Consider the following 26,094-nt stretch of genomic DNA (forward strand, 5'->3'; position numbering starts at 1 on the left):
CCAGACACAGCAGAGGTCCATGCTGGGGAGGGCGGGTCGTCCTGTTATGGAACAGGGGTCCAAACAAGCTTGCTTCTCAGAGCGTCTTCTGGGGAACTGAATATAAACAGAAGGGGAAGAGGAGCAGGGACAAAAGAGACAGAAATGAGAGGGGAGGGGATAGAGGATTCCTGAACAGAGACCGCACCCATGACCCACGTGACCCTGGGAAATGCTCCTGCCCTGAGAGGAGGCTCAGCACAGAAGGAGGAAGGACAGCAGGGCCAACAGTCACAGCAGCCCTGACCAGAGCATTCCTGGAGCTCAAGCTCCTCTACACAGAGGAGGACAGAGAAGACAGCAGAGACCATGGGGTCCCCCTCAGCCCCTCCCTGCAAACTGCATGTCCCCTGGAAGGAGGTCCTGCTCACAGGTGAGGGGAGGACTCCCTGGGAGTGGATGGGAGGAGGGAGCACAGAGACTGGCTAGGGTCTCCTGGGGAGGACAAGGCTCTGAGAGGGGACAGAGGGCTTCTATTGAAGCCTGAGGAAACAGAACACCAGAGAGGGACAGGGGGTCACAACAGGAAAGTCAGACTAAACTGGGATTGATAAAAAGGGAGGAAAATCAATTGATCATGTTTTCCAAGTTAATCATCATTTGTCACTACAATTTGAAAAAAAAGAAAAATGATAGAAATCAGAACTGCATCAGGGTGACAGTCCAAATAAAAATATAACCAGGGCACTAAATGCTGCCCTTACTCACCAATCAGAAGTTGAAAAATAACCACCAGGTACACTCATTAACTCATCCACAAGTATTTGCAATCAATTTTAGTCAATGGCATACAACAAGCATCAGACAAGTCTCAGTCATCACAGAGTTCATGCTGTCATGAAGAGGAAAACACACACGCAAAGAGATATAGAATGTGAGGTCAGGTGTTGACAAGAGCCCTGGAAGGAACAGAGCAGGAAAAGGTCAGAAAGAAAAGACCCAGGGTCTGTAGAGGGGGTGTCAAGGAAGGGATCTCCCAAGAATGCCCTGATGTGAGCAGGACCTGAGGCCAGTGGAGAGGGAGCCATGCAGACCCCTGGGGAAGAGCATTCCACACATGGAAATGCCAAGGTCAAAGGTGCTGAAGGAATGGGGGTGTCACACTGCTGACTTTGACTCAGTAGGACAGACACACACACACACACACACATGCTCCAAGGTGGAGGGGTGAAGAGACCTGCTCAGGACCCAGGGCCCCATTTTTCTACCCTAACGCATAGGTCCCAATATTGACCGATGCTCTCTCCTCTCTCCTAGCCTCACTTCTAACCTTCTGGAACCCGCCCACCACTGCCCAACTCACTATTGAATCCACGCCGTTCAATGTCGCAGAGGGGAAGGAGGTACTTCTACTCGCCCACAATCTGTCCCAGAATCGTATTGGCTACATCTGGTACAAAGGGGAAAGAGTGGATGCCAACCGTCTAATTGTAGCATATAAAATAGAAACTCAACAAACTACCCCAGGGCCTGCATACAGTGGTCGAGAGACAATATACCCCAATGCATCCCTGCTGATCCAGAACGTCACCCAGAATGACACAGGATTCTACACCCTACAAGTCATAAAGTCAGATCTTGTGAATGAAGAAGCAACTGGACAGTTCCATGTATACCGTGAGTATTTCCCCATGACCTCTGGGTGTTGGGGGTTAGTTCTACTTCCCACATACGGGATTGTCAGGCGTGGGCTGTGCCTGTGGCCCTCTCTGCATTACATCCTGTATTAGGGTTTGGACATTTAGTGCAGGACACACACGGGGGAGACAAACTTCCACAGATCAGAATTCCTTTCCTGGATCCAGACCCTGCAGACACTCGCTGCAGAGGAAGGACAGTCTTATGGCGGGACTCAGCAGGGCGAGGTCAGTGTCAGACAAGCACCCCATGGTCTCCCCATGGACCTGACCCTGAGAAAGACCCTGGAGAACTGGGTCAGGGCCTGGCCTGAGGGGGGGCCCCTGGGATCCTCAGAGAGAAGCTCAACTCTTCCCAGAACTGAGCCCCTGTACAAAGCCCTGTCCCTGGTTCCTGATTCCAGGTGATCCTGGGGAGTCTGTGCCAGGGCTGTGTGGTGGCCTCTTGGGCAGGGCTGGCTGGGAGCAAGGATGTGAGCTATCCAAGGGCCATGACTCCTGGAGTTGGTCACCAGCCAGGGCCGAGCACCCAGAGCCTCATCTAGCTGAGGATAGGGCCTCCTCCTTCACTTGAGGCTCAGCATGGAAAGGACAGATGGAAAAAATTACTAGTGCATGAGCCCACTGCCCTGGGGGACACAGGTTACTCCCTGGGAAGTTCAGAGTCCCCAAGGGGAGGAACAGAGAAGAGATGATGCTCCCGGCAGCTCCATGTCCACCAGGGATCAGGCCCAGGGCCCTCTGTCTTGGAAGCAAATAATCACAGATGCTGTTCACTTGGGCAGCTCCTCTGTGGAGAGCTGAGATCAAGTAATTGTAAATATTTTGAGGTTAACTCACAAACAACCTCACAGCCAAACAGCACTTATCCTACTTATTGAAGGGAAATTGAGGGACAGGGAGACAGTCACTAACAAGGGTCAAACAGGCCATAGGTGGCAGATTAGAGACATATGAGGTCTGTCTGCAGCCAGAGCCCCCTCCTCTCCTCAACCGGGAGTGGATGGGGCTGTTTGCTGTTAGGCATCTGCAGACCTGAGACCAGTCATGGGTTCACTTCCTTTTGTCTTGTGCATCCGCAGCTCAGAAGTGGAGATTCTGGTCTGGAAAGTAAGAAGCAAACAGAGAATTAATCAGTTTTACTCTAGAACTAAATCACCTGCCTCAAATAACAGAGTCAGTGCTGGGATTGTCCAGGCCTCTCCCTTCGATCCACAGTCCCCTCACTGCACCTGAAATCCTGTTCCCGATGTGTTGGTGTCACTCCCATGGGAGGATAAGGGAGAGGACTTTGCTTTCTCTCCCCACTCACACTCTGCACCAGCACAGGCCCAAAGTGAGACACACGCTTGCTCAGGAGTTCTCTCATGAAAAAGGGAAGAAAGGAAGAAGGAATGAAAAAAGGATCCATAACCTTTTTAGAGACCAGCTCCTGGATGCAGAATCCTATGAGGTTCTGGCCACACCTGTTTCTTGTCCCTCAGGGGCTGACACCCATGTTCCATCCCTCTGAACCCCTGTCCCTAAACCTACCCCATCTCATGTGACTCTGGGGTTCCTTGGTCATTAGAGGGTTTTCAGGTCTCCCTGGTCCTGGTCTGGGGCAGCCAAGAGGCTCCTGGTCCCTGGGGTCTCTGAGGTCACTGTAGCCCCCACTGCTCACTGCCATGAGTATCTCTGGCTCTTTCTGCTCCTCTATGTCCCTCATTTTCCTCCCCTTTCATTCTAGCTGGGATGCCCTGCCCTGCACAGCTTCCTCCACCCTTAGGCCTTCCCCAGAAAACCACTCTAACAAGGCTGGCTGTGCTGTTCCCTTCCTGTTCACACTGTGTCCTGGCCCACCTCCCAGGCAACAGGGAAGGCACAGAAATCAGCCGGAGCAACCGCCCCTGCCAGGCTCCATCAAGAGCCAATGTCCCCAAGTCAACAGGAGAACGAGCTTCCACTGTGTCCCCATCCAGGGCTCTTTCCCCCAGTGAGGCCGACATGTGGAACAGGCCACAGGACAGGGACAAGCGACTCCTCCATACAGTCTCTACTGATTCACCAGGCAGTCAGAGGCAGGATGACAGGTCTGCTTTCCCCAAGGCCCAGAGGCTAATTTCACCCATTGATTTCCGTCCTCATCTTGGTGTGAGGCTTACATCCTCCAGTCATTCCCCAGGATCTTCCCCAGGTGCAGCTGGCCAGGCAGGTGCTGTCTGATGGGTTTGCTGCCCATTCCGCATACACTACTGTGTCCTCATGATGATGCCATTGTCATAAGGTGGGGTCCCTTGGACTGAGAAGTGCACCAGCCACTGGAGTCTCACATAGACTCTGCCCAGTTTAGATGAACTTAAACTCTCATTGTGTTTTCTGAGGTTAACAGGAGAGGAAGAAAGCATTTCACATTACTGTTTTGGGCTCCTTCCCTATTTGCCTAACTGCACAGGAATTAGGGGCAGGGAGCTCTTTCTAAATTTACTAACATAACACACTTTGCTTCTAATTTGGCATCGTTCCTTCCTTTATGTAACTGACACATATCTAAGACTTCCTCTCCTACTGGTTCTATCCTCCTAAGAGGACTCATGTGCCTCTCTCTACTCAGGGAGTTGCTCATTTCAAACCAACTTCAGCATCTTCATTTGAGGACAATGTGATCCTGCCGGAATTCACAGCACATCTAAACCTTAGTATGTTATCAAGAAAAATACTACTTCCAGCCATTGATCTTCGATCTTTAGGCCATTAGTAACAATCTCCACTTATGGAAAAAATTAAGTGTTTCCCCCAAATTTCTTTTATTTTTTACTATATTCAGAACATAACATGAGGTCTAAACTCCTGACAAATTTTTCAAAACAAATTACAGCATTACAGGTCAAGCATCCCACATCCAATAATCCAAAATCTGAAATGCTCCCAAATCTAACACTTTTTGACCACTAAAGTGATGCTGAAAAGAAATGCTCACTGGAGCATTTTGGATTCTGGGTTTTCAGATTTAGGATGCTAAATGGGTAAGTCTACTGCAAATATTCAAAAATCCAAAAACAGTCAGAAATCCAAAACAGTTTTTGTCCTAAGCCTTATGCGTAAGTGATACTCAATCCGTATGAACTATAGGTACCAAGCTGTACAGGAAATCTCTAGAACCTCATCCTGTGTAACTGAAAACGCACACCCATTGACTAACTCTCCATTCTGCCTCTCCCAACCCCTGGCAACCATGGTTCTACTCTGATTCCATGAGTGTGACTACTCTAGAGACCTCATATAAGTGGAACCCTACAGTATCTGTCCTGTGAGTGACTTATTGCATTTAGCATAATGTCCAATGCGAGAAAATATTTGCAAAACTTCTTCTCAAATTTCTGTCTCATATCTGTCAAACACACATGGTCCTTGAGAGTCAGATTTGCAGCATTTCATGCACCCCCTTTCCACCACTCAGCCGTGCATTTGCAAACATCCACATGTATTTATAGAGAGAGCCACAGGGTCCTCACCCGCCCTCCGCAGGGGGAGAAGAAACATTAAAGGCCAAAGAAAAGGAATACGGTTCTGCTGTTAAATTCAGGCAGCTCCTGCCCATCCCCCTCACTGTCTTCTAGATCATTCTCTGAATTCTGCTCTATCTTTAGGGGTCACAGGCTCAAGTCAGTCATTATTAAACACCTGGGAAAAACTGCCCCACCTTGTGGTTCCACTGCCTGATGACTGAACTGACCTCCAGGCTTGCCCATGGTGTCCCCTGTGTTATTTCTGCTGAAACATCCAATCTCAGGCCAGGCTGCACAGTATCCTTGGGGTTTAAGGACAATAGGAAGTCCCATCATCACCCATCTATAGAATGTCCTTAGAAAAGGAAGCCACACAGAAAATACAGCCAGGGGGGCAAAGTAGGACTAAAGCTTGAAAAGACCCAGCACCTGAATGTTTCAGGTGAGGACCCCAAGGGAAGCCAGGCGGGCAGCTGGTCAGGGAGAAACCAGGAGAAGCACAAGGGGCTGTGACCCTGGGTCCTGTGTCTGACCATGACCCAATGCTGCTGCTCAATTCACACTTGAGAAAGACTGTGCTTCTCCCACACCGAGCAGGTGGTCTCACACAATCTCAGCCCTCAAATCATCGTGCATCTGTTGTGTGACACATATACCTGCCAGGGGCTTTTAAGGACTCAAGGGGGCTGAGAGGTGAGAGATGCCAACTCTGATTGAAAGATGCCTGTGGAGGAATCAAAGGTGCCACACAGGGCAATCTTCTCTCTGCTTTCTGCACAGCGGAGCTGCCCAAGCCCTACATCACCATCAACAACTCCAACCCCGTGGAGGACAAGGATGTTGTAGCCTTCACCTGTGAACCTGAGGTTCAGAACACAACCTACCTGTGGTGGGTAAATGGTCAAAGCCTTCCGGTCAGTCCCAGGCTGCAGCTGTCCAATGGCAACATGACCCTCACTCTACTCAGCGTCAAAAGGAGTGATGCAGGATCCTATGAATGTGAAATACAGAACCCAGCGAGTGCCAACCGCAGTGACCCAGTCACCCTGAATGTCCTCTGTGAGTATCTTCTGTTCCTCTGTGGCCCAGGCTGCCAGCCCAAATCCACACAGCCAGAGGCCAGGCCTCTCAGTCCCTCTCAGGTCTAAGGACTCAGACCCTCACCCAGGCTGGCCATGACTTCCTGACCCGAGCAAACCTGGGCAGACCAGGCCTTGAGCAAGAATGGGAGGGGAGGGGCTGTCTCCTGTGCTACTTCTGCTCAAACACCCATTCCCATCATCACTCATCTCCAGGATGTCCTTAAGGCTCAGGGTTCACATTTTCTGATGGGAGAAACAGGTGAATGTCTCAGACTTTGGCTCAGGGGACATAGCGGGGGTTTGGTTGAGACTTCAGGGTTGTGACATGGCTCAGGGGGACACTGTGGCCCTTCCACAGACCAGGAACTTATGCTTCCCTCTGACAACATCACCTGTGGCTTTATTCTCTTTCCTCCAGATGGCCCAGATATTCCCACCATTTCCCCCTCAAAGGCCAATTACCGTCCAGGGGAAAATCTGAACCTTTCCTGCCACGCAGCCTCTAACCCACCTGCACAGTACTCTTGGTTTATCAATGGGACGTTCCAGCAATCCACACAAGAGCTCTTTATCCCCAACATCACTGTGAATAATAGCGGATCCTATATGTGCCAAGCCCATAACTCGGCCACTGGCCTCAACAGGACCACAGTCACGATGATCACAGTCTCTGGTAAGTGGATCCATGAAGCACTAGCATCGCATTTTCAGGTGGAGTCTGGCTCTCAGAGAAGAGCCAGGAAGAAATTTTCTTTCCCAACCTGTGTCCAAGGGGCACAAGCAAATCCCAAATTCTCCCCCCAAAACCCTCCCAATTCACCTCTGCAGACTCTTTTCCCCTTGTTTTTTTGTTTTTTGTTGTTTTTTGTTTTTTGATTTCTCATGTCTGACTTTGGGTCCATCCTTGAATGAGAGAAGGGGGCTCCCTCAGCACTGAGCCCTGTGTAGTGAAAGGGGATTCACAGAGAAAAAAGGAGGAAGGGTCCTCAGGGTCAAGTTGCTGCTTTCTGTTACCAACAATTCCCTTTCTGTCACTTCTTTGTGTTCTTTTACCTACTCCGTAAGCTACAAGGGACAAGGAGGCTTTGAAATGAGCTCACACTTTTTCCTTAAATGAGAAAAGGAAGCCCCTTGGATGATGGAGGAGCAGCTCAGACTCTGCCCCCATCTCTGCTCCCAGCGCCCCCAGTGACTGACTGACCCTACCCTGAAGCCACCTAAGGTGGAACCAGGGCATATGGAGAAGGTGCCCAGGTGTCTGTCCTGAATCAGGCTAAATCAAGCTGCTAATCAACACAAAAGCCTCCCCTGGATCAGGCTGCAGGAAAATGGGAAGACATGGAGCCTCATGACAGACTGCTGAGCTGTGTCTTGGCTCTGAAGTCACTGGCTGTATAAGGCTGTGGGCACAGCACATGGGACACAGCACAGAGGATAGAAAGTGACGCACACTTGGAGACATAGGGAGATTCAGCCATGGGGACTCTGCATGGCAGGGAAGGGGCAGTGCCAAAAAGTGTGTATTTATAGAGAGGATAAGACTACCAGCCACTATATATGTAATATAGGACTCACCTTTTCAACCCTTCCACATGTGCAGGTCCGTAGTATTAAACATTCCTGTTGTTCTGCTACCATCACCACCACCCACACACAGAACTCTTTTCTTCCTCCCAAAATGAAACTCTGTTCCCATCAAACTCCTGGGCAGAGCTGCCCACCTGTGACCCACAGCCTGACCCCTAAACTCACCTCTAGACTTGCTTCTGGTCTCCCACTCAAACCCCCATCCGCATCATCACCCATCTCCAGGATGTCCTTAAATAGCAAAGCCTCAGAAAAAACACACCTTGGCTGGGTGGTGTGGGACTGTGCAGCTGAAAGAAACAGCACCTGCATGTTCCAGGTGAGTACCCTAAAAGACCAGGCACTCAGCCAGTCAGGGAAGAAACAGGAGAGGTGCCAGAGGCTGTGGCTGTCAGTCCTGTATCTGCCCAAGACTCAATGCTTCTGCCCTATTCACATTTGAGAAAGTCTGTGCTTCTCCCACACAAAGCAGGTAGCCTCATGATCTCTGAGCCCTCAGATCGTCGTGCATCCATCTTCTGACACACACACCTGCCCTGGGGCTCTTAAGGACTCAGGTGGACTGAGGAGTGGGACATGCCAACTCTGATTGAACGATGTCTGCAGAGGAATCAAAGGTGCCACACAGGGCAATCTTCTCTCTGTTATCTGCACAGCAGAGCTGCCCAAGCCCTCCGTCACCAGCAACAACTCCAACCCTGTAGAGTTTTCTACATATAAGTTTAAGTTATCTGTGAACAGAGATAATTTTACTTCTTTCCGATTTGGATGTTTGTTTGTTTGTTTGTTGCCTAATTTCTCCAGCTAGGACTTTAAATATTATCTTGAAGAGAAGTGGTGAAAGCAGGCATCCTTGTCTTTTTCCTGGTCTTACAGGGAAAGCTTTCAGTCTTTCTCCATTGAGTATCCCTCTGTTATGTTGAGGTGGTTTCCTTCCATTCACAGAGTGTTTTTATTTATAAAAGAATGTTGAATTTTGTCAAATGCTTTTATTGGCTAAATCTTATTATAATTATAGGTCTATTCAGATTTTTTTGTGTGTTCCAGGAATTTGTCCATTTCATCTAGGTTATCCAATTTGTTGGCTTACAATTATTTACCACACTCTTTTAATCTTTATTATTTCTGTAGAATTGGTAGCAATGTCATCAATTTTTTTGAGAGTAGGTCTCACTCTGTAACCCAACCCAAGCTGGAGTGCAGTGGTTTGATCACAGCTTACTTGCAGGCTCAACCCCCTGGGCTCAAGTGATCCTCCTACCTCAGCCTCCTGAGTAGCTGGGACTACAGGCATGTGCCATCATGCCTGGCTAGTTAAAAAAAAAAAAAATTGTAGAGACTGTGTCGCCCTATGTTGCATAGACTGGTCATGACCTTCTGACCTCAAGCAATCCTCTTCCTTTGACCTACCAGGGTGCTGGAATTAAAGGTGTGAGCCACCATGCCCCCATTTTCATTTCTGTTTTTAGTAATTTGAATCTTCTCTTTTTTTTTCTTTGCTGTATTTTTTTTATTTTATTATTATTATACTTTAAGTTTTAGGGTGCACGTACACAATGTGCAGGTTAGTTACATATGTATACATGTGCATGCTGGTGTGCTGCACCCATTAACTCGTCATTTAGCATTAGGTATATCTCCTAATGCTATCCCTCCCCCTCCCCCCACCCCACAACAGTCCCGGAGTGTGATGTTCCTCTTCCTGTGTCCATGTGTTCTCATTGTTCAATTCCCACCTATGAGTGAGAATATGCGGTGTTTGGTTTTTTGTTCTTGCGATAGTTTACTGAAAATGATGATTTCCAATTAGTAAATGATTGTCAATTTTGTCGATCTGTTTTGAAGAACCAACTTTTGGTTTCATTGACTCCCTTTATTGTTTTTCTAGCCTCTGTTTTATTTATTTCAGTTATAATTCTTATTGTTTCCTTCCTTCACTATCTTTGGGTTGATTTTGTTCTTTTTCTATATCTTGAATTTGTAAAGTTAGGTTGTTGATTTGAGGTATCTCTTTAATGTAAGTATTTACCATTATCAATTTCTTGTACAAGATTCTTAACTTCTCTGAGCCTTCAATTCTTCAACTGAAAATTGCAATAATTCTCTTCACTAAGAAATGGGTGGAAAAAATGAAAATTGAAATAACAGTGCCTGTTTCATAGTATTGTTTTGAAGATTTAATGTAACATTTGATTAAGCCTTCAGCAAAATGCCACACACAAAGAAAAGCTTCATAAATATTAGCTATTGTTATTACTACTGTTACCATTAACCTTGAAGTCAGGTAGTCCTAGAGTCAAATTCTAAATCCACTTGTCACTAACCATACGACTTTGGATAAGTTTTCTCATCACTCTAAGCCTCTGTCTTTTCATCTGTAAAATGGAAATAATCTCTACCCAAGAGAGTTATTGTATAAATCAAATAAGATACAGGTAAAGTATTTAGCACAGGGCCTGGTACCTAGGATGTGTCCCTCAACAGTAGCTAACATAGCATTAACCATCACCCTGAGTTGACTGGTGAGGGCTAAGCACCAAATGGAAACCCACTAGGACATGGTTATTGGCTAAACATGGGAAAGAGGAAAAACAGTGCAAAGAATCAAGCCTGGTATGTTAGCTTTCATCCGCTGAGATGCAGCCAAGATGGGATTAGAGGTACAAGATAATTCACTGGGTAAAACAGCCACGAGGGAAAGTGGAGCAGCAGTGACAGGAGAGCCTAAGAGAGCCCTCAGACCACGATGCAGATCTGATTCCTGAGAAGGAGAAAGTGAAGGAGAGAAGTTTTAGATAGTGCAGTTCTGAGTTTCCCCAAGACCGATGGGGAGTCTCTGAACCCCTCACCCATGAGAGTGAAGCAGGGTCTCACAGCCTGGGCTTGCTTTCTTTCCTCTGGTGGTAGCTCATGAGAAGTGAGTTCTCTGTGCAAAGAACACGGTAAATTCAGAATGCACTAGCCTGGGCCTTCTGTCAATCAAGTCCCTGCCATAGAGATCCAACAGGCTCTTATTCATGGCTGCCACAACTGAGACACTGAGAAAAAGATGCAACCATAAAAATATAGAAAGTTCTAATGACATGCAAAAATAGCAATCAGACTTTCTCAAATTTTCAAAGCCTTCAAAAATGTCTGAGTGCAGAAAGAACAGGATGAAACTGACAGAAGACTGATCAACAACCTAGAAATGTGGTAAGAGAGAAAAAAAATTGCAACTTTCCCACAAAACTAGTGTATTCCTTGAAGGAACAAGTCAAGACTACTTCATGTTGACAGCTAGTTCTTGGGGACCCCACTGTAGAATAACATCACCTTCATTCCTTCTCTTTTCTTCCCACAAGGAAGTGCTCCTGTCCTCTCAGCTGCGGCCACTGTCGGCATCATGATTGGAGTGCTGGCCAGAGTGGCTCTGATATAGCAGCCTTGGTGTATTTTCGTTATTTCAGGAAGACTGGCAGGTATGATGGCCTTTCTCTTGTCATGTTTCCTGCAGGGCTGATCACCATGCTTGGGAGAGGGAAAAAACTTCTTCACTTATATCTGGGACTGGATCTCCTCCTTCTACCCCTAAACTCCTGCTTCTCAGCACTAATTCCTGCAGGTCTCTTTTTTCCTGGTCTTCATGCTCCCTGTACCCCACTGTCTCCTAGATATAATTATCCCCAGCCTCTGCTCATTTGTTTCCTAGAGTCAATACATTGTCAAAGCCTCTTCGCCCTTTTTCAACATCTCTCACTTGTGTCAGTCTCTCCATTCCCATAAACCTCAATAATTGTTCAACATCCTGCTTGACCCCTTGTTGTAAGGTTGGAATCTTTCCTGCATATGACTGCCTCATTACGTTCCTAAAATCTAGTTCACTCACCTACTTAAGGAGCCAAAGGGGGCCAGGCACAGTGGCTTACGACTGTAATCCCAGCCCTTTGGGAGGCCGAGGCGGGCGGATCATGAGGTCAGGAGATCGAGACCATCCTGGCTAACACGGTGAAACCCCGTCTCTACTAAAACTACAAAAAATTATCCGGGCATGGTAGCGGGTGCCTGTAGTCCCAGCTACTCGGGAGGCTGAGGCAGGAGAATGGGATGAATCCGGGAGGCAGAGCTTGCAGTGAGCCGAGATCGTGCCACTGCACCCCAGCCTGGGCGACAGTGGGAGACTCCGTCTCAAAAAAAAAAGAAGCCAAAGGAACCTGCTCTGGCCTACTAGATAAGTTCAAATTTCTTCTCTTTACTAATTCTTCTTACTTCCTTTACCTCTACTTCCCAGTATAATTCCTCCATCTTAATTAGAATCTGACTTTCTACACATCCCTGCCCCTTTACCCTGGATGCACATAGAATTCTTAGCTTCCATGTTACACCTAAAAACAGAGTGATCTCCCCTCCACCACCTGCCCTGTGGACTTACACCCTTCATCCCAAGCAACCTCTTATTTCATGGAGAACAAAGACTGTGTAGTATTAATATGTGAACTTTGGACACGTCCTGCATGTGGCTGAGAACCTTTTCCTGACGATCAATTCATGTGTTCATAACAGATACAGAAATGAAGAAGGCAAGGTCCCTACCCCCAGGGAACATAAAGCCCAAGACAGGAGATAAGACCTGAAAAATAATCGTGATACCAAAATAGAAAGCAGCGAATGCCACAAAAATTTAGATAAATCTGATGGAAAATATAGCTACACATTGGAATCACTCAGAAACATTTTTAAAAATGGATGCTCAAGCCCCAACCATAAATTCTGATCTACTGGTCTGGAGTGGGACCCAGGCATTGGTAATTTTTAAGCCTCTCCAGATGCTACTAATGTGTAGCCATGATGGAGGATCCCTGTTCTAATAGGTAGGACTTGGGGCTAAACCCATGGTTTTTAGCTAGGAGGATTAGAATTACCTCTGGAGCTTTTTCAACATACATGGGCCTATACTTTGTTGGCCTAATTCATTAATGGGCTCCACCAAGAACGCAGTAATCTAATTGAGAAACAGAAACTAAACAGGAAAGCTGCCTTATTTGATATGTTACATTATATGGGAAACACTGTCAAATGATAAGTGATGTTAAACCTTCTCTAAGTTACATTTATGGGTATGTTATTGATGTGAGTGTTCCAAAAATTATAAGAGATTCCCAGAAATCTAACAGGTTTTAAGCCATAATGTCATATGCCACAGAAGTAATTAAATGTCTATGGGAGATGCATTCTTATAATGAACTCTCATCAGATATTTAACCATACTCATTTTCAATCTTTGTCATTCACAACAATTGTTTTTCGTTTTGTTTTGTTTGGTGGGGGGGTTGTTTTTGTTTTTGTTTCGAGATGGAGTTTCACTCGTTGCCCAGGCCGAAGTGCAATGGCGTGATTTCGGCTCACCGCAACCTCTGCCTCGTGGGTTCAAGCGATTCTCCTGCCTCAGCCTCCCGAGTAGCTGGGATTACAGGCATGCACCACCATGCCCGGCTAATTTTGTATTTTTAGTAGAGATGGGGTTTCTCCATGGTGATAAGGCTGGTCTTGAACTCCTGACTTCAGGTGATCCGCCCGCCTCAGCCTCCCAAAGTGCTGGGATTACAGGCATGACCCACCGCGCCCAGCCCCCGACAATTGTTTTGATTCTTCCTTAAAGCATTTGCAATCAGCTACCATCCAAAATTGCTTCTTCATTGAGGATATTTACAGAAAATACTCCGACATGTACTCTTGAATACAAGTTTCTGATAACATTAAAATCATACCATTAGACTATTTAAGAATTTCCAAAATTTTAACAAACTGATAGCTTCATGAAACTGCCAACCAAGAGCAAGCAGAGAAAATAATTCATTTCATGGGACTAAAAGATAATAATGAAAATAATATTTTTATGATTTTTTATTTGAAATTTTGTGGATTCTTTGTTTTGTTTCCCAGATTTCAGGAAACATTTTTTTTTTAAGCTATCTAGAGCTTCAACAATTTGGTAAAGTAGACTTTTGCAAACAAAAATTGAAACATCTATATTTTCTCCCTACCTGACTGCTCCAGAATTCGGAAATTATTCATGAACATTTATATGTTTATAATAATATTGTTATTCGCACAAAAAATAGTTATTAATATTAATTGTTTTTAAATAATTATTATTGATAAATAATTATTTAATGATCATTATTTAATAATTGATTAATATTTAATAACTTAATAATTATTTAATGACTAATTGTAATTGTTGATTAATATTAATATTATATAATAAATATAATAGTATAGTTATTTGCTCAATAAAAATCTGCTCCTTTTATAACAGGATACATTTGAAAACACTGGTTATATTACCCAGGCTTTGATTGGGATGTTATATTTGGGAATATGCACAGATGAACCCATAGGCACTGCTGGCAAAGTCTGAAGTCAGCCTTGGTTTGGCTTCCTCATGTCAAGAGGTTTCTAAAAGTTTAATCTGAGATTCCTTATAAAAACTTCCTGTAAAACAAACTTAAAAAGAATCCAGGCTGGACATGGTAGCTCACGTCTGTAATCCCAGCACTTTGGGAGGCCGAGCTGGGTGAATCATGAGATCAGGAGTTCAAGACCAGCCTGGCCAACATGGCAAAACCTTGTCTCTGCTAAAAATACAAAAAAAAAAAAAAAAAAAAAAAGCTAGGCGTGGTGGCAGGTGCCTGTAATCCCGGTTACTCAGGAGGCTGAGGCAGGAGAATCACTTAAACCTGGGAGGTGGAGGCTGCAGTGAGCTGCATTCCAGCCTGGGAGTGCATACATAGGCCTATACTATTCATGTGGATACATAGGCCTATACATAGGCCTATACTCCTATTCAAGGAGAATTGCTTGAACCTGGGAGGCAGAGGTTGCAGTGAGCTGCACTCCAACCTGGGCAACAGGGCGAGACTCTGTCTCAAAAGAAAAAAAAAAAGACTATGTGATCAACTGCTACTCTTGTTGCACTTATATAGAGAATGAGTTTTCCAAATAAGTTTGGAAAACAAATATGTCTTACTGGGATTATCTCTGGTAGAAATAGAGATGCCTATGAAGAGAAAAATTATGGTGAAAAAAACTATAGTACACCTGTTATGACATCACAGCTCTGCTTATTGTTTTTTAGTTTTCATTATCCACCTGTAGATTGGACCAGACCCTGAATTCTTCTAGCTCCTCCAATCCCATTTTATCCCACAGAACCACTAAAAACAAGGTCTACTTTGTTCCTGAAGCCCTGTATGCTGGAGATGGACAACTCAATGAAAATCTAAAGGGAAAACCCTCATGCCTGAGGTGTGTGCCACTCAGAGACTTCACCTAACTAGAGACAGTCAAACTGCAAACCATGGTGAGAAATTGACGACTTCACACTACGGACAGCTTTTCCCAAGATGTCAAAACAAGACTCCTTATCATGATAAGGCTCTTACCCCCATTTAATTTGTCCTTGCTTATGCCTGCCTCTTTCACTTGGCAGGATAATGCTGTCATTAGTATTTCACAAGAAGTAGCTTCAGAGGGTAACTTAACAGTGTCAGATCTATCTTGTCAATCCCAACGTTTTACATAATATAAGAGATCCTTTAGTCCACCCAATGGCTGACATTAGCAGCATCTTTAACACAACTATGTGTTCAAATGTACAGTGGTCCTTTTCAGAGTTGGACTTCTAGACTCACCTGTTCTCACTCCCTGTTTTAATTTAACCCAGCCATGCAATGCCAAATAATAGAATTTCTCCCTACCAGCTGAACTGGGAGGAGTCTGTGCAGTTTCTGACACTTCTTGTTGAACATGGCTAAATACAACGGGTATCACTGAGACTAAGTTGTAGAAATTAACAAATGTGCTGCTTGGTTAAATGGCTACACTTATCTGGCTCATTCTTTATTCTATTTTAGTTGGTTTGCATCTTGCCTAAGGTGCATAGTCCAACTCTTGGTATTACCCTCCTAATAGTCATACTAGTAGTCATACTCCCTGGTGTAGTGTATTCACTAAAAGCTTTAAATGTTTGCATGCAGCCAGCCATCAAATAGTGAATGGTCTCTCTTTGGCTGGAATTACAAAACTCAAAGAAACGTGTCATCAGGAGAACATCATAACCTATGAAGGATAAAAGCCCCAAATGGTGGTAACTGATAATAGCACTAATGCTTTAAGATTTGGTCACACTCTCACCTAGGTGAGCGCATAGAGCCAGTGGTGCTAAGTGCTACAACTGAAATGTTAAGGAAGCAGATAGATCCAATTAAAAAAAAAATTAAAACCAATTTAAAAAAAAAAGAACACAGGAGATTCCAGTCTACTTGAGTTAGCATAATACGGAAGTCCCCTCTACTTTAACTTTTACAAAAAAGTGACCTGAAGTCATCTGATGTTAACCAATGTATTTATTTCTGTGGTTCTGTTTCCTTGTTCTGATTTGACAAAATCCACTGTTCTTGTATTGTATTGCCCAGGGGGAGGTATCACTGTACTTATAGAGTGGAGCTGCTTTAATTCATAAATCACAAATAAAAGCCAATTAGATCTATAACTAAATTTGTTGTAATTCTGTCTCTTGATGTGGGTTCACAGCCAGCGATGGCCAGTGGAGTCTCTCTGGCTTCATCATTCTCACCCCGACCCTCCTGCCTTCCTCTTTCACTTACAAGGGGCCTTCTGATTACACTGAGCTTGCCCAGATTACCCAGAATAACCTCCCATCTCAAGATCCTTAACTTTATCTTATTTGCAAAGTCTTTTTGCCAAATAATGTAACATGCACATGTTCCAGGGATTAGGATGTGGACATTTTTAGGAGGTCATTATTCTGCCTAACACAAGTAACTTTCATAAACATCACCCACAACAAAAATTTGCTTTGCCTTCCTTCTGTGTCTCACTTTTCTGAATCACAGGCCAGAGCACAAACTTCAAGGTGAAACACATCAGCTCTGCTATGAACTGCCTGGATGATCCTGGACCACTCACTTCACCTCCCACAGTCTCCTCTCATTTGCAGCACAAGGATGACACTTACTGCATCAGAAAATGACAGTGCAAGAGTAAATTAAGGTACTAGACACAGAGCCTGGTACCTGATGAGCCCTCGGTAAACACTCCTTTCAGTCTCTTCCTTTCAACATCCCGTTTCTTTCACCCTCACCCATCTGCCCTTTCATCTTCTTTCTCTTCAGCAACTTACACAGTCTACCCTACCAGTTAGCAAAGAAGCCAACTACCCATTCTCTCATGATTCTACTGGAATGTTCTTGTGATAGAGTCTGCTATCTACTCAAGAAAGCCCACATTATTTATATGGAGAGGTCTGTTTAAAACAAGAGGTCCTTTTTATGTCCACATAAAATGTGTACATATGGCCAAGTGCAATGGCTCACGCCTGTAATCTCAGCACTTTGGGAGGCCAAGGCGGGCAGATCACCTGAGGTCAGGAGTTCGAGAACAGCCTGGTGGTCAACATAGTAAAACCCCATCTCTACTGAAAATACAAAAATTAGCCTGGCGTGGTGGCGGGTGCCTGTAATCCCAGCTACTCGGGAGGCTGAGACAGGAGAATTGCTTGAGCCCGGGAGGCAGAGGTTGCAGTGAGCCAAGATCGTGCCACTGCACTCCAGCCTGGGCAACAAAGAGCGAAATCCTGTCTTGAAAGAAAAAAAAATTTATACATACGTCCCTTTAACTTACACATACCCGTCCCAATTCTGCCCTGTTAATTTATATGTGCACTTCCTTATTCATTCTTCTTTAGTCTTTCTCTTTATACCTTATAACCTAGGATAACACAGAGACAAAACTAATGACCTAGGCCACAAGAGGGGATTTTTTTTTTTGCAAGATGAATGCTTTCCATTAAAAAAAAATCCGTGCTTTTTTTTTTTTTTTTGGCAAAAGGAATGCTAATTTGCAAGGCACCCCGAAGCCTGTTTTTAGACTTGGCTTTTGGAAAAACCATTTGAGCCTACAACACATTCTTAGACGCTCCCCAACCAGGAGACAATAATTACCACAGAAGCCACATTCACTCCGCGTATTCCTGCTGTTGGATAAATGTATTTTCACAGAATGTTGAGCATGAGTTACTTCTCCCCAGTCCTTCCACTCCTGGAAGTTAAACTTCCTCCTTAACCATCTTCATCTCCAGGTGGCCTGCCAGGACTCTGGCTGGAAAATACCTCCCACGCTAGACGGCCAAGGTGGCACCTTTGCCTATTCCCATAATTACAATAGCTCACACTGATGCAGCACTCACTATGCACCAGGCACTATCCTAAGAGCTTTCCAGCTAGCTACAGTCCTCACAAAACATCCTGAGTGCCACCATCCCCATTTTTACAGATTTTTAAAACTGAGGCAGAGAAGTGAAGTAGTGTACCCATTGTTACCCAACCCATAATTTAACCTCATTCCCCTCCCCATCTGGGCAGAGGACACCCTAAGATTTCCAAGGTCTCCTGAATGACATCCACCTTCCAGAATGATTTTTGCCCCCTCTACTCTCAGGATTTGACAAACAGCCAGCATTTCATTTTCTGTCTCAAGACCCTTCACTTATGCACCTGTTCCCTAACGCCACACTCATAACTGCTCAGACCTGCATAAAACCTGGCTTTTATGAAGTTCAGTTTGTTTTGGAAGAAAACAGGGCCAGGTTCCCAGTCATATAAAAAGTCATTTTTACTCAGTTGTCAACTACTTGCACAGCCATTCCCTGGCCACAAATGAGGTACATTAGGGACAGAAAGTGTAATGAGAAGGAAATAGGAGGAGGGTGACTTCCTGGAATGGTCCCAAAGAGGAGATTTCAAATCCAGAAGCAGTCATAAAACACACCCAGAGTATGGCCTTTGAATAATGACAGCCCCACCTGTCTCTTTCCATGCCCAGTAGCCTCTATCTTCCTTCTCAGCCTGCCCCTCCTGCCCTTGCTTTCTTAGATCAATACTAACCACCTGGGAGCTGGGGCCAGACCAGAGCACATAGCACTGAGTGGTCAGGGTGGAGGAGCTGAAAAGAGAGAAGAGTGTTTAACTTATGGGCGTCTGACTCACCTAGGTACACATCACCTGGGCAGAAAGTGGATTCATGAAGACCTGTGCGGGACTTATGGTAATTAATCAAAATGAGTGACTGAGGCAAGGGTCTGAATCAATTGAGATCTATTAAGCCAGAGCTTGAGGGCACGCCCTGGGAAAACATGAGTCCTAGAAAACCTCTGTGGCTTGCATTCTCTCTGAAGTGGTTTTCAAGAGACCAGGTTTTCTTTTTCTTTTTTTTTTTTTTGAGATGGAGTCTCACTCTGTCTCTTAGGCTAGAGTGCAGTGGCATGATCTCAGCTCACTGCAAGCTCCAACTCCCAGGTTCAAGCAATTCTCCTGCCTCAGCCTCCCAAGTAGCTGGGATTACAGGCATGTGCCACAACACCTGGCTGATTTTTGTATTTTTAGTAGAGACAGGGTTTCACCATGTTGCTCAGGCTGGTCTCGAACTCCTCACCTCAAGTGATCCACCCACCTTGGCCTCCCAAAGTGCTGGGATTACAAGCATGAGCTACTGCACCCAGCCGAGGCCAGGTGTTTATACATTTCCTTAAAGCGGGGAAAGCAGATAGGAAGAGGTGGGGTAGGCAGAAGAATGATTAATCTTGCCTTTGTTCTGTACCTGGAAAGATAAGCATTATCAGTCTGAAATATAACAGGCTTTATTCTTAGGAACTAGACTTAGATTGCCAAACTAAAGTTACAATCGACATGTTCTTGTTTTATGGGAGACCAAAGCCAAGTTACAGGAACAAAGGGAAAGTAATCCTGGAACCCTATTCAAGCTACACAGCTGCCTCTTCAACTAAAGCAATTCTTTAGGCAATCATCACTCTAACCCTTTCAGTTATATGTTGGCTCACTTGCAATATGTGGTAATATGTGGAGCAGACTATAGGCTGGTTTTTTTTTGTTCTTTTTTTTTTTTTAGAGTCTCTGAAGCAGCTTCAAATTCCAGTGGCAGATTCCTCTGGATTGTAGTTTGAATCAGGTGTACAACTGAGCCTTTTCAGTAGTCCATACATCAGCAGGCATGAAGGTTGTTGATCTATAATGCTGTGTTTTCTCTAGAAGTTTACTTAAATTGTCTAGCTTCAGGTTGCAGGGCTTTAGGAAAAAGTACCGTTTTAATTTTTAATGATTCCAAGTCAGAAAAACGGAAGAAAAATTTGAAAATGTTAGTTTTGATACACAAAAATGTACCAAGAAGTACAGCAGAGTCACTACATCAAGACTAGTCCTACACAAATCTTCTCTCATTCACCAAAATTTTCCAGAGGAAATGGTGATTTTTATTGTCTGCTTGACCAGATTGCACAGAGAAAGAGAAGCCAGGAGCCTCACTGGAAATAAATTCTTACCCTTTTCTAGCTGATCATCTTCCTGGATTCCGTCACAGCCAAAAACAGGTTATGGTTGTACATCGGGTTTTAGTAGCCAGACAGGTTATGGGAGGGAAAAAGGAGGAGGCTCGGCTGACAAAGATGGTCTTGTTATGTAGATGAAACTTCACAGGTAGCAGCTCCCAGAGAGAGTAGATGGTAAATATTTATTTCAGATCTTTAAGGTATCAGGCTCAGTTCATTTTTCCTGGATCCAGACAAGAGAAAGGCTGCCTGTATTAATAGGGATTCTCTACAGATGCCAATTTTCTCATGAAAGACAGCTTTGCAGGGCCACTTCTGCTTGCTGGCCCTCCGACAGACATCTCAAAATAGGTCAAAAAACATATTTTGGGTTAAACATCTTATTTCCTTCAACTGACACATGTTTCTAGAGGTTTAACTTAGTGTTCTGCAGTTGTGGGGGTTTTAGCCAATTTTGAGGACGGTTCACCATAATGTAGAGCTCCTGCTGGATTTGACCAAGTTGGAAGGTGTTTTGGACACTACACAGGGTCAAGAGTTAATCAAATCCAAAGGAAGAATGACAAAGATCAAAAACATAACAAATGATTGCACAAATTACATACTGTTGAACACTCTAAGCATAAAGAGAGGTTAGAGCCGGCCGGGCGCAGTGGCTCATGCCTGTAATCACAGAACTTTGGGAGGCCGAGGCTGGTGGATCACGAGGTCAGGAGATCGAGAGCATCCTGACTAACATGGTGAAACTCCACCCCTACTAAAAATACAAAAAATTAGCCAGGCGTGGTGGTGGGAGCCTGTAGTCCCAGCTACCTGGTAGGCTGAGGCAGGAGAATGGCGTGAGCCCAGGAGGCAGAGGTTGCAGTGAGCCAAGATCAAGATCGTGCCACTGCACTACAACCTGGGCCACAGAGTGAGACTCCATCTCAAAAAAAAAAAAAAAAAAAAAAAAAATAGAGAGAGAGGTTAGAGCCAACTAGCAATAAACCTTAACCTGCAGCTATCAAATTCTAAAACAAAACCCCAACCCAGCTCCTTACCTGGGAGGGGACCAAGCTGAAGGCTGCTCTGCATTGGCACAGGAGAAGAAAACTCACCTTCCTTATAGGAAGTGAGCAAAACTCCAAGAGTAAAGGAGTTTCACGGCAAAAGAAAACTCAGATCTCAAACAATCAACTGGGGAGAACAGGGACCTCAAGAAGGAGTAGCATCTGATCCTCAGAAAGTCACAAAATCAGTCAAAGCTAAAGCTTGATAGTTGGTACCAAGCATAAACAGGAGAATCGCTGCAGGCCTAAAGAGCTAATAAGCTCCACTCAGAGGGTTTCTTCATGGTCACCAAAATGTTAACCAAAATGAGTGACGCGGGCAAGTGTCTGAGTCCACTGAGGTTTATTAAACCAAAGCTTGAGGGCACGCCCTGGAAAAACATAAGTCGTAGAAATGCTCCATAGCTTGTCTCATCTTTGAAGAGGTTTTCAGGAGGCCTGATACTTATACATCTGCTTAAAGTGGAGAAGGGAGATAGGAAGAGACAAGTAGAGGGAAGAATAATTGGTCTCATCTAGTCTTTCTTCTGTACTTGGAAATATAAGCATTATCATTGTGAAATCTAACAGGCTTTAGTTTTAGAAGCTAGATTTAGCTTGTACACCCATTGTTACAATTGCTTTATCCTTGTTTTATTGTTTTTTTGTTTTTTTGTTTTTTTGTTTTTTTGAGACAGAGTCTCGCTCAGTCGCCCAGGCTGGAGTGCAGTGGCACGATCTTGGCTCACTGCAAGCTCCATCTCCCAGGTTCACGCCATTCTCCTGCCTCAGCCTCCCAAGTAGCTGGGACTACAGGCGCCCACAACTACGCCCAGCTAATATTTTTAGTAGAGACAGGGTTTCACCGTGTTAGTCAAGATGGTCTCGATCTTCTGACCTCTTGATCCGCCCGTCTCGGCCTCCCAAAGTGCTGGGATTACAGGAGTGAGCCACCGCCCCCAGCCGCTTTGTCCTTGTTTTATGGGAGGATATACATCTTGAAAAGTTCCAAGGCCAGTAAAGAACAATTTGTGAGGATAGTCACCCACAGATGTCCGGGTTATTACACACAGATTGTGTAATAATAGTTGTTCATCTGGGGAAAAAATGGTGGAGTCACACGACTCAACCTCCAGACTGAACTATCACTTTGGTGTAATGAGTTTCACAGTCCTGAGATTTTTACTTTCCTTTACATAATTTTAAGAGTCAAGGGGCTGGGTGCGGTGGCTCACGCCTGTAATCCAGGCACTTTGGGAGGCCAAGGAGGGTGGATCACGAGGTCAGGAGATCGAGACCATCCTGGCTAACACGATGAAACCCCGTCTCTACTAAAAATACAAAAAATTAGCCAGGCATGGTGGCGGGTGCCTGTAGTCCCAGCTACTCGACAGGCTGAGGCAGGAGAATGGCGTGAACCCGGGAGGTGGAGCTAGCATGAGCTGAGATCACGCCACTGCACTCCAGCCTAGGTGACAGAGCGAGACTCCATCTCAAAAAAAAAAAAAAGAGCCGTACTTCCTCGACGCTGTTCCACTGAGGTCAAAGGGATGGGTGTGGAAGGCATCACAGCTTTTTCCTATTTAGAAACCCATTGACCCTTCCTTCTCGCCCTATTGGGTTACATTCCTCTGTCCATAGATGACGTATTTACTGAGTTGTTTTCCAGGGGAAAAAAAAATCTCAGTTGAACTCCTTAAAGCCCCAAGCATTCAATTCAGTTCAAGAGTGTCTCTCATTTTAATGATAACCAGGAACAAATATTTCTTAAAGGCTCTCTAGAAAATTTTGATAAGAGCCTCTGCACAACCCACAGTAGCTTTGGGGAGCACTGAGCTACAAAAGCGATGGGGAAGGAGCCTGCTACGTGCTGGGACCTTTATATTTCCACCTTATCTAATGCCCCCAATGACGCTTTAAGTAGGCACTATTATCCCCCTATCCCAAGACATCAATTAACTTGTCCTTTACCTCAGAATTGGTCAAAGGTGGAACCAGGACTCTGACTCACATATTTCTGAATCTAAAGGTCATGTTTCACTGCAGAGCGACTGAGCCTGTATGAATTGAAAGAAATACAGGATGACTGCTTCTAACAGAAATAACCATACAGTCTTCAATGAAGAGTCAGGGTCTGAAATGAGCCTTAGGACAAAGAACAGCTCAGGAGGCTGAGAAGACAGTCAAAGGTATTGTGGGAAGGAGTGAAAGAATTAGAATAAGTTCAGACATGAAAACATAAAATGTGGGTCAAGTCTTTCTACACAGACCAAAGGAGTAGACTGGGCTGTGTTATGGGGCCTTTGAATGGCAGCCTAAGGAATTGGAACTTCATCCTATGGATGATAGGAGTCACTGGAAAGCTTTGAGAAGCTCAGTCACATGACAAACAGCATTTCCAGGAAGATTACTCTGACAGTGTAACCAAAAACCAGTGTAACGAAAACCGGGTTAGTCACATGCTGCATGTAGAGTCCCATTAACATGAGTGAGGTCCAATACAAAAACAAAAAAGTGAATTTATTCTAAAGCTAGCTTGGAGGAAAGGGCACAAAGCATTCTGCCTTTAAATGTGCTGCTTCGCCTTTGGAGCAGAAAGCAGGCATTTTTACAAGGTAAAGGAGAAAATGAGCAAGAACAAGCATCCCCCTGCTACTGGGCAGTTATCTACCGGGCAGTTGAGATGGTGCCTTCCTGGACAGACGTAAGTTGTAAAAATGGCCACGTGGGCATGCTTCTGACATGTCCTCCTAGTGGGTGTAAGTTCTGAGGTGACCCAGGATGGAAGCTCTGAGGCAACCCTCTGGAGGTGAAAGTTCCATGGCAGGTATTCTTTGGTCCACTAATGAACTGTCAACTCTTGAGAGATTCATCATGGAGCACACAGCTAGAGGAACTTGCCCTGTAGGGAATGTCTGGTGATGGGGGAGGTGGAAGGTTATATATGCATTTCTGAAGGGCTAAGTAGGAAACAGGTAGCCAGGGAAATGAGAAAGGAGACAGAGGGAGGAAAAAAATAATTAAACCATCTCTAGAAAAATGGGGGTACTCAGTTACCATTTTTCACTGCCAAGCTTTATTTTTATCTTTATGGGGTCTGGGTGCCATATTTGTTCTGAGTACTTTTTGCTGAAAGGCGGCATAGTCAGTGAGCATTAGAATCAAACTGATCTACCTGGAGTTGGAAATATTTATGAGTACCCAGACTTATAGATTATATTGGTTGGAGCATTGTGGTGTGAGGTCTAGAAGGTCTCTGGGAAAGCGTGCCTTGTATTTTTATAAACAGGTTGTAATATCAGGAAGCTCCACACCAGAGGGATATGCCTATCCCTGCAAGCAGGGCCAATGTTATAAGCAGCTTTTGCTCCTAGGATGGTTCCGACCCAAATCAGGATGCTAACCATTGGTCAGCAACAATGTGGGCTTAGGAGAAATGAAATAATTATTTCTGTTAAAACAATAAAAAAAATTAAGCTACCTCTAGAAAAATAGGGGTACTTGGTTACAATAGTGTTAAGCAAGATAACTTAGAGACGTGGTTCTGAACTCTGACAACTTAATAGAATTACCTAGAAGCTTTTTTCTTTTTCTAAACTTTTCATTTTGAAACAATTTCACACTTTCAAAAATGTTCCAAAAATAGACTCCCCATATACTTTTCACTCAATTTCCCCAAATACTGTTTTAGATAACCACAGAGCAATCATTAAAATCAATACATGGGCCGGGCACAGTGGCTCACGTCTGTAACCCCAGCACTTTGGGAGGCCGAGGTGGGAAGATCACCTGAGGTCGGGAGTTCGAGACCAGCCTGACCAACATGGAGAAACCCCATGTCTACTAAAAATACAAAATTAGCCGGGTGTGGTAGCGCATGCCTGTAATCCCAGCTACTTGGGAGGTTGAGGCAGGAGAATCACTTGAACCCGGGAGGCAGAGGTTGCGATGAGCCAAGATCATGCCATTACACTCCAGCCTGGGCAACAAGAGCAAAACTCTGTCTCAAAAATTAAATTTAATTTAATTTAAATTTAAAAAATAAAATAAATACATTAATCACCGACATTGTACAAAGAATGAATCTGCAGACCTTATTGAAATCTCCTCTATCTCCCCACTAATGTCCTCTTTCTAGACCAGGACCCATTCCAAGATCACACATTGCATCTCATTTTTTGTCCTCTCAGTCTCCTTTAAACTGGGACAGTTCCTCAGAATTTCTTTTGCCTTCATGACCTTAACATTTTTGAAGAGTATTGGAGTTATTTTGTAGAATGACCCTCAGTTTGGGCTTCTATTTTTTACTCATGATTAAACTTAGGTTGCACACATTAGACAAGAACATCACAGAGGTGATGCTGCACCTTCTCCATCCATCATATTAGGACGTCCTAAGATGTCGATATCTCTGATTACTGGAGACGTTAACTTTGAACACTGGGCTAAAGTTCCACCACTGTAAAACGGCTATTTCCTTTGGAAGCATTTGTAAATGACCAATACTTGGGCCACATGATGAAGCAATCAGATCAGACCCTCTTAGGGGAAGACACAGGCCCTGGTAAGTTTTAAATGCCATATAGGTGACTCTAACCAGCATCTACAGCTTACACCATGAAGATTAGAATCCTGGAAATCAGCTAGGAAGCCATTCCTTGGACCTAACATCCAGTTCCAGACACAATATTTGGCATGGACCCATGATAGGGAAATGGGAAGGCAAAAAAATCTCCTAACTGAGAAAATGATGGGTGAGTAGACTGCTATCCAATAAAAACTGAAGGCAGGGCCAGGTGCGGTGGCTCATGCCTGTAATCCCAGCACTTT

General features: G+C 44.6%; 1 protein-coding gene across 3 annotated transcripts in view; it reads left to right on the top strand.

Annotated features, from left to right (window-relative positions):
• The first annotated feature begins 239 nt into the window (after positions 1 to 239).
• LOC103888610 (CEA cell adhesion molecule 6) overlaps positions 240 to 26,094 on the top strand; it is a 913,736-nt gene continuing 887,881 nt past the window's right edge. Inside the window, exons 1-6 of one of the 3 annotated variants that reach the window (XM_009232646.4) lie at positions 240 to 412; positions 1,297 to 1,656; positions 5,945 to 6,223; positions 6,665 to 6,919; positions 11,178 to 11,294; positions 14,971 to 16,371. In XM_009232646.4, coding sequence (XP_009230921.1) covers positions 349 to 412; positions 1,297 to 1,656; positions 5,945 to 6,223; positions 6,665 to 6,919; positions 11,178 to 11,254 — 1,035 coding nt within the window. In that variant the 5' untranslated portion in view covers positions 240 to 348 and the 3' untranslated portion in view covers positions 11,255 to 11,294; positions 14,971 to 16,371. Of the gene's footprint in view, positions 413 to 1,296; positions 1,657 to 5,944; positions 6,224 to 6,664; positions 6,932 to 11,174; positions 11,295 to 14,970; positions 16,372 to 26,094 lie in introns of those variants that run through there. The other 2 variants (XM_024237153.2, XM_054540533.2) reach the window with 2 other exon arrangements.

This window comes from Pongo abelii, chromosome 20 (genome assembly GCF_028885655.2).
Source record: "Pongo abelii isolate AG06213 chromosome 20, NHGRI_mPonAbe1-v2.0_pri, whole genome shotgun sequence".
Lineage (NCBI taxonomy): Eukaryota > Metazoa > Chordata > Mammalia > Primates > Hominidae > Pongo > Pongo abelii.